At 43.7% G+C, this 9,316-nt stretch overlaps 2 protein-coding genes across 2 annotated transcripts in view; both read left to right on the top strand.

The window, feature by feature from the left end:
• Positions 1–223, top strand: part of T265_01825 (hypothetical protein) — a gene marked incomplete at both ends in the record, with an annotated part of 34,231 nt that extends 34,008 nt beyond the window's left edge. The window contains one exon of the mRNA XM_009165935.1: positions 180–223. Coding sequence (XP_009164199.1) covers positions 180–223 — 44 coding nt within the window. The remainder of the gene's footprint in view (positions 1–179) is intronic.
• An 8,102-nt stretch (positions 224–8,325) lies between these two features.
• On the top strand, positions 8,326–8,532 carry T265_01824 (hypothetical protein; the record flags this gene model as incomplete). Its single annotated transcript, XM_009165934.1, has 1 exon — positions 8,326–8,532. The coding sequence occupies one exon, from the start codon at positions 8,326–8,328 to the stop codon at positions 8,530–8,532; it is 207 nt and encodes a 68-aa protein (XP_009164198.1).
• Positions 8,533–9,316: the final 784 nt, after the last annotated feature.

Genomic DNA, 9,316 nt, shown 5'->3' with positions numbered 1-9,316 from the left:
ATTATTATTATTATTATTATTATTATTATTATTATTTATTATCCCGGAACGCCCAAATGAACACTACTAGTACAATAGCCCAGTTATTGCCTCCTCCCCGAAAGTGAAAGGTTGATGTGACCCGAGAACATCACGTGCAAGCAGCGCATCTTCTTACCGTATGGTTTATCTTTTTCTAGAACAGAAGCGAGTCCCTGTGGCGAAGTTACTGGGTTATCAGTAACTGAAAGCGAAAGTTCGTCTTGATGTATTGGTTGCAAGTTACTCTCTGTATGATGGCAGTTCCTAAAATAGGATTGCCTCACGTGAAACAGGACATGTGCGAGATTGTCGGATATTGTTTTTGACACTTTAGTAGTTTGCCGCTTCCCTCACCTGAGACGGTGTCACTCAGTTCTGATTATCTGAAAGCATTTTGTCCGGTGAACTTTTCCACACGTATAAAAACACATAGGCCGGCAAACATGTTTTTTTTTCGGGGAACATCTCGCTGGACGTTGTAAACTACAGGAACAAACATACTTGTATGGCATGTGATCCCCAGATTTTGTACACGAACAGCGGACCCAAATTAGGAGTTTGGACTTTTTTGTTTTGGGGGATGAACGAGTAGTCCTCCAAGTACAAAACAAAGCGGAATCATTGATGAAAGAATCGTAAACATAATTGTAAAACCTCGAAAGTTTTAAAAAGGTCATTGCCTAGCGATGCGTGATGGAGCACATCAATGTCATGCATAAAATGGGAGGAATCAAACATTTTGTTCATAGCCACACCACTCTTGTTTGAACGGCTGTCCTCCTGCTCTGGCGCAATTATTCCGGTGAGTCCACACCAAAGGGAAGCACTGGACTCGAGTTTTGCTCTTATTAGAGCTCATCAGAAGTGCATATCCAGTGAACGTGCCGGGGTCTGACTTGCGAGGCGGCCATGTAACCACTACTCCACCGGCGCAGGTTGGATGCATCTGAATTTTCACGTCTGAACGGGCGAATGTGTTCACACTTGAGCTATGTGATTGGTGTGCCCGACTCATCGAACGGCGACCCAGTAACTGTCCTGGTTGTGACGATCGATTGACCCGCCAGTCAGGCTATGAACAAAATACCTATCCCGCAAAACCCCAAAATTGCAACCAAAAATCTGCCCAGTGGGGTTTCAAGTGTGTGCCACGCTACCTGACTGGCGGGTCAATCGATCCTCACAACCAGGTCAGTTACTGGGTCGTCGTTCGATGAGTAGGGCACGCCAATCACATCTCTCAAGCGTGAACACGTTCGCCTGTTCAGAAGGGATAATTCGGTTGCGTCCAACGTGCGTTGGTGGAGTAGTGGTTACAAGCTCGCTTCGCATATCAGATACCGGGGGTTCAGATCCCGTCACGGTCATTGGATATGCACTGCTGATGAGCACTAATAGGAGCGAAACTCGAGTCCGTTGTTTCCTTTGGTGTGGAACTCACCGGAATAATTACACCAGAACAGGAACATGGCCGTTCAAACGACAAATGAGAGTGGTGTGGCTATGAACAGAATACCCACCCCGCAAAACCCTAGAGTCACACATTGTTGTCCGCTACAATCATTTGGTTGGCCTACGATAGGCACATCGCTGAAAGGGGTAAAAAGCGAGTATACGAGCGTGAAACACTTTTACGGTGAACTTTAAACCTTAACGAGAATAATGACTCAAGAATGAGTTCCGCGTTGACTATACGTCGTTTCATAACTACAATCTGATGTGTGTGTCCACAGTTTTGGCCCTCAGTATGCAGATTACGATGGATTCTGGTCAGCTGTTTTCTTGTAACTTCGTTCATGTAATATTCCTTCCAATCCGCATCGACTTATCTGACCGGGATGTATGCACAGAGCAATTTCGACTTCAGTACTTTGAACGCGTTACATTCTACCGGAAATTTACGCTTAATTCGCAAAAAATTTGGGAACACCGAACTTTTCACAAGTGTGTTTAGATCCACCGGGCCTGGTTCGGCAGTGTACAAACGCAAGTGCATCTCAGCATCAGTAAGACAGCCACTGACAGGTAGTTGAGAGCATTCAGGCAAACATTTTAGAATGATAGACTTCTAAGTTTAGTTACAAATTTCGCAGAAATACAAAATTTTTAAGAGTATGGATACACTTGGCAAGCGAATCCAGTAGAAATGATGATTTTATCCGTCTTGTCCATTAGAAATACTGTAAAGTTGACGATAATGGTTGCCGCATCTGTCCGATACTTATTCCTCCTGGAAACGAGTCACTTGCTGATGAACTGAGTGCATTCGCCGTTCGCCTACCGGAACACTGCTAACCGGCGATATTCTAACTTTGCTTCATATACTCTTATAATAAATATGTTGCTACGTTTAGACGAAACGTACTACTCAGGAGGGCGATGAAAAATCTTCAACAGCCCACAAGGATTTCGCCCTTCTCAGAGCTCATCAGGTAGGTGCAGTCCCGAGTTTCTGCCACCCCTATATTGTCCTGTTGCTCGGGACTCAATGGAACTCCGTGAGGTACACAGTGCTACTGCATCCCAGACGAGTCTCCCGTCAAGACCAGATTGGTGCACAAATGAGTGTATTCCGCTAATTTCGTGCGATTGGGTTCGGGTGGAACATAGGGTTGACGGAAACTCAGAGACTGTGCCTGCCTGATGAGCCGCAAGAAGGGTGAAACCGGTGATGGGCTGTTGAAGAGTTTTCAGCAACCTCATGAATAATGTATTAGGTATTTACAAAGTATCGCAATATATAGAATATCGTGTCAACAGAAACATGAGGCGGCCTGGTGCAGCATATCCACTTGCCTAAAAACATCATTAATGAGATATTCAGTTGGGTTCCAGGCGAGCCTCCCACAAATGAGTGTATATTCCGTTTTTAGCTGTCTTACTTCTAAATAACAAGCAAAAAGTACGCAATAAAGTGAGGTGAGTTGAAAAGAATTAACAGAACGTGTTTTTCTAGCAAATGGCTCATGGAATACCTGAGTGGATCTGCAATCAATTACTTACCAACATGTGCGCCAGTTCAGATAAACTGATTCAGTTACAGCCGTTTTGCGCTGACGGATTAATGCCAATCCGCTTATCTCGCCGGTTGCATGTCCAGGGTTCACAACAAGGTCTGGCTCTAAAAAATGTATAACTCAGTTCCAATCTCTTTAATGTAGGATCTTTTTTGCAGGTAAGCCCCTACACTGCTCTCAAAATCATGACTTTCGTCAACACATAGACCCCGATTCTCTCTTAGAATGGAAAAAATCACCTCATTCGTCTACTCTGTCAACCCAGATGTTTGTGCTTTAAAGTTGCCCTGATTCAACATTCCAAGCATTTGAAGCAATCAAGTGAAGTCGACCATGGTTAATTTGTTTCAGGGGCTCAAAACATGGAACGTGCCGAGGTAACCTTTGGTAGGTTGGGCAAATACTCATCACTCTGATGACTTCAAGGTCCTGGCGTTCCGTGGTGACCTGGGAAACATCAGACACTGTTGCTCCAGTAGTCTCCTAGTTATGGGTTTGCTTTCAATGTGAGTAAAGGTGGCGAAAACAAATAGCCTCACTCGTATTTTCCGGTTCTATAAGCCTTCACCTGCGAGTGGACACATATCATCGTTCGAATCAGGCCCAACATGTGAAACAAATGTGAGGGAGAACGCGGTCGATTACGGACCTTCGCGGCTTCTCGTGTTCCACCAGGACTGATAGTTCGTTGAGATCGCTCCTGGTGGAAGCAAAATAGTTTAGGGGCAAATTGTGCCTAGTTCATACTGTTCCTGTTCAGTGTTGTAGAGTGCTCCCTTTCTCTAGGGACTTTGTAAAACTGTGAGAGTACCCAGTTACATTCGGTTAGGCCGATATCATCCCTGCGAGCTACACAGACGGACGGTCGCTGAATAGCTAATAGTAATACGCAAGTGCATATTAACAAATTCTCCAACGGTCACTATATAGCGAGGGCGTGGGAATTTCCTTAACATGTACGCCACTTATTGTATGATACTGCGGACAAGTACTGACTCCCTGATCTTCATTTAATATAACCTAAATGAATTCATGGTTTATTACGCGATGGCGGTAGCAGACAGATTTACTGATTCTAGTTTTAGCATAGCTGGCCAGATAAATACCACGATCGCGCATGTCCGCGATGCTTTCCCTCTAGCGCGATCGCTCCTTTGAGCGAAGGGTAGGTTCACAATCTCTTCAGCACATCCGTTGCCGATATGACTTGGTCTATGGGAAAGAGTGAGGAAGGAAATATACTGGTGGCCCAAGCAAACTATAACTGGATAGCTTCGTGTCATGCATGGCACTATCTGCTTCAATCCCTGGCTAAATTAACGGTGAATCGTTGATGCTGTAGATAGATCTACACAAAAGTGAGCAACGTGATTTCATGCTTGGGAAGACCACAAGTCGCAACGCAAAGGCTTACGCTTCCAGTAATCCCATCCGTCGTGGCTCAACCGGAGGTTTCTCGTTTCAACGCTGCTTCATCCTGTTCAACCAGCTCTCCACATGTTGCATAGCATGCAGTCCTCGATCGCACGTGGAACAGATTCAGGTAAAACAAACTTTCTGCCAAAAGACCGTGGAAAACTGATGCCAACCTCTTGCTGAGTTTGTCCTCCAGTCTCGTGGCGATCGTGCCTAAGTCTTTAGGAATCGATGGCACGATAAACTTTGATTTCGACTTGCAGTTGTGAATAAAGCATCAGTTTAAAAATGTAGGGCATGTCCTATTAAGCTAAGGCTGATTAGAACCAACGGTCGGTTTCACATTACTTGCAGATTATCGGCCGTGGTTAACGGACTGGTTGTCGAGGCACGACTCATAGGAATTCTTTGTTGATGATTTTTCACGCAACCTCAGTTTGCAATTTGATATAGCTGACGTTTACATCACTTTTGTTTGAACACACACCCAGTCCTCGAATTTTAGTCAGTTTTATGTTCTACATAAGCACTAAATTGCACGTAATAGGTGAAAAGTATGTAGTTGCAAATGACTCTGGTGTTAAAGGGAGATCTAGCTAAATCCTAATAGAACTCCTCATTTGTGGTGTTCTTTTGCTGCATACAATGTTGTTTCAGGCAGTCAAAAGGTTGACGGGAACTCAGAGACCGCGTCTGCTTGATGAACCCGAAGAAGGACGAAACCGGTTGCGGGTTGTCGAAAAGTTTTCAGTAACCTCATGAGTAGCAAGTTCCGCTAAGCCAACATACTGAGATATCTGGAATAGCGTGCCAAACGAAACACAGACTGGCTTATGTGCGGCACATTCGTTTGTAGGGTATCATATACAAAAGATTCAGTTTGGATTTGGCTATCTCCCTTTAAAACCAGCTTTATTTGTAACGCATGTATTCCTCCACCTGGCCCACTAACCCACCACTACGCATCTACACTACCTTAGCTACCGACATTCTCCTCTATAGCGTCAGAATATTGTTAACTCGAGTGAGCAGCGGCTATCTGATCAACTAACACCCAGTATCTATTACACATTTGAGTTAGTTTGTGGGGGCACAACTATTTTGAATCGTGGTCATATCGTGTTTCATTACCTGCTTTCAGATAGGCACCGTGTATATTCGAGATTATTTTCTATGGATTTCTGGATTTATTGGATGGTTTTGAACGTTCTTTTGTATGTTCTCATAGTGGTGCATAATGCGATCGATTAAAGTGGTCAAAATGGTCACATCACCTGATCTTCCCTAATCTCGAGGAGCGTTTGTGTACTGATGTTTGAGTTCAACTTGGAAATCACTTCAAATTTAAATGTGCTTGTGTTAGGTTTCTATGTTGTCCAGAAAACTGGATATATCGAGCCACAGAAAAAACGAATAACCTGCGTGAGTTCCACATGCCTGTCTGACGAGGCTTCTCTCTACGACCCCACTTTGCTCATTCGAATGACATGTCGGTGACTGAGAGGAAACAGGGAGTCTGTCAGGCGCGCTACGATCTCAATCGAGTATTTGTTGCTTCAAGATCACTGGATAGGCGGCGAAACAAGCTGAAAGTGACTTGAATATATTGGTCACAGGGTTTAAGTGTGTTGTCCTCTTGTAAGATCTCTCTAAATCTCCAGGTCACTCAGGAAAACGTAGCTGTGTTGACTATAAAACAGAATATGCTAAATTGGCATGACTGCACTCCACGAAGGAGATCAACTGCTGGTCGGGATTTGAGATACATTACCCCAACCAAGCAGAAAATTTTCTGTTAACTGCAGGGAGCCCAGGCACTTAAAGGGACAGGGAACATGTACATTCCTTCAGTAAACATTTCAACAGCGTCAGACCATCAGAACTTGAGAAAAATGTTACGAACTAATCTTATATTAAACCACCATTCCCACCTGTCGACTGTAGGCTGTAAGCTGACTGTCACATTTTTTGGCATACGATTGTTTATACCAACGCAATCGATCGGATAACTTTGTTTATATAACAACGCTAGGTCAGAGAGTATTCGACATCTGCTAGCTTAGTTTGAAACAAAGCGACCACCAACCTGGATATGAGCTGAGGAAATAACCCGAGAATGTTGTCCTTTAGAAATGCTCGAACCACAGCGATGGAACCACAGATGGTTTCGCATCCCCACATTCCGTGCAACCGAGTTCATCTGTTAACTACCATGGATATACAGCAATCTCGGTGTTTGGTTAGTGCGACCTCTAATTTTAAATAGGAGGGAAAAAGTCGTTCTTCTTATTGAACAGTAGGATGACCAGATGAATATTCTACGTGTTTTCAGAAATGACACAATTTTTTCCCTACTAATTGCATGCTGAAATATGATAATCGATAGTCCCGACTTTGATTCAAATTGGCCAAACACCTAGAGCACTACGGGATACTGGATAGTCTTTTTTATCTCAAGATTGACCGGTCAGACAAACAAGGTATTGGCCTGTTCTGGTCGTGACAGGACCACCCATATTTTGCACCACAGTTTCACTTCCAGTAGGCTAAATTAAAAAAAGTGTCAATCATTGGGTGAGAGACAACATGGGAAGTTAAACTCGGAACTTGAAGGAACATAATCATGATTAACCAACGTAAAACGTCAGAAAGTGAAATAAATTGGCACTAAGAATTACGGGAACAGCTCATGGGATCGTCTGATTAAGCAGAACATAAGGTTGACGGAAACTCGGGGACTGCGCCTACCTGATGAGCCCCAAGAAGGGGAAAGCCGGTCGTGGGCCGTCGAATAGTTTTCAGCAACCTTGTGAGTAGTTTCCTTCATGAAGAATGAGCCTGATGATCCTTTCTGGTGATCGGTTTTATTTCCACATACCTTTAGCAAACCAGTTGAAGATTTGTTGACGAGCCTTCCTGCATTTCTTTGTGAGTGAAGCTGCCTCTCAGTCCGGAGGGGTGGTTTCCTTTTGCACTCCAGTATATCCGCTACGCTAGGGTGGTCACGGGGTCCCAGTCAAGTGGAAACTGAGACTACTGTTTTTTCAATCAATAGAGTTCACAAGAAGGAACAGAATGTAGCTGTAGACGATGTAAGAAACGTGAACCGGAAAAAGGACTCATCAATGAATTTCAGCCCCCGGCTACCGATGCGTGGAAACGATTCAGAAAAAACGGAGCGAAGAAAAGTGGTGATAACAAACCGATTGTATCACTCGACGCGCGCCCGCTGTTTACTTGTTTTGCCGGCTGAATTTACCGTTCGGTAACAGGAGTTTTTAGATCGGAGGAAAACGAGTTCCAAATCGATATCGGCTTGACCACATACTCTGGATAGTATTTTGAGCTACCGGAAGGGGCATTACCGGAGCTGTCAGCACTATGATTAATCGTTTTTTGGGGCTAAATTTTATTTTTTCAAGCAAAGTGAACGGGGACGAAGTACAACTTTGTACGTCAATGTAGTTGATGATCTTCCGTTCATAATAGAGAATGGGAAGGATGAGAAGTTGACATGCTCTCATTTAGTCATTACACGACCATCGAATATACAAACGAATGTTCATGGAAGCCCAACATAAACATACTAAAATCCAAACTGGGATATTAAACACCCAAAAGGCCACAAGAAAGACCGTATTTTTACATCACTCAAGCGGAATAAACCACAAAGTAACACAATATGGATAAAGTTTGACGAAGAATGCCATCGCTGAGAAGTTTTCAAGAAAAGTATTTTGGACGATATCTGACTAGAACAAAAGGCCAGAAGAATCATCCTTCTGCTCTGAAAATGTGGGATTACTGTATTTTGTAAGCCAGCCAACACAACCGGTAGGCACTTTCCAAAGCACGGGGAAAACCAAGAAGGATGGAGAAGTCTTACAACATACTGGAAATTAAAGATAACGACAGCGAGCAGTGCTGGGAGAAAACAACTGGAACAAGCCTGTCAACCAGATTCCCTGAACATCAGCTCGCCTATATGAGGACAATAAACCTAATTTCAACTGGAATGATCAATACAAACAAGAACGGGAAGAGAATGCGTGGTTACGGAATTGTGGCACTCTACTGAAATGGATACGTAAACATACTGATACAGGTTTAGTAAAAGAACTAATGAGGTCAAACAAGGCTGTGAACACAGGCCGCCTCATGTTTCAGTTGGTACGATATTCGAGATATCGAAGTATATTTTCATAAAGGAAACTACTCACAAGGTTGCTGAAAACTATTCGACGGCCCACGACCGGCTTTCCCCTTCTTGGGGCTCATCAGGTAGGCGCAGTCTCCGAGTCTCCGTCAACCTTATATTTTAACTGAACTCAAATTGAACTGTTTCCAAGAAATATACTCACTTGCAAATCAATTTGCCAACTGAAACATCAGGCGAACTGTGCAGCACATTCAGTTGTAGAATATCATAAACGAGAGATTCAGTTGAGTCTCTCGTGAAAACCGAGTTCATTTGCAAAAGAGTGTACTTCTAAAAAAAACAGTCCAATTTGGGTTCAAGTAGAACATAAGGTTGACGGAAACTCGGGGACTGCGCCTAAATGATGAGCCCCAAAAAGAGCGAAACTGCTCATGGGCTGTCGAAGAGTTTTCAGCAATCTTGTGAGTAGTGTCCCCTAAGAAGACTGTGAACAGTTTAACGGAAAAGGTGTCAACGAGATAAGCAAAGATCTAAGGAAAAACCACCAGCAAACGTAGTTCGCATACGCATCACCGGGACATCCAGTCAGAATGATATTGTAGAATAAGAGACGGATACAGCACAGTAACCTACATCAGCTAAGATTTGCCAAGCTTCAAGGCAACTGTTGAGGTTCCCGATACGGAACTTTGAGTAACGCGCA

The sequence above is a fragment of the Opisthorchis viverrini genome (assembly GCF_000715545.1).
Source record: "Opisthorchis viverrini unplaced genomic scaffold opera_v5_20, whole genome shotgun sequence".
Classification (NCBI taxonomy): Eukaryota; Metazoa; Platyhelminthes; class Trematoda; order Opisthorchiida; family Opisthorchiidae; genus Opisthorchis; species Opisthorchis viverrini.
Note: the sequence above shows the minus strand (reverse complement) of the source record. Positions and strands in the feature narration are given on the sequence as shown.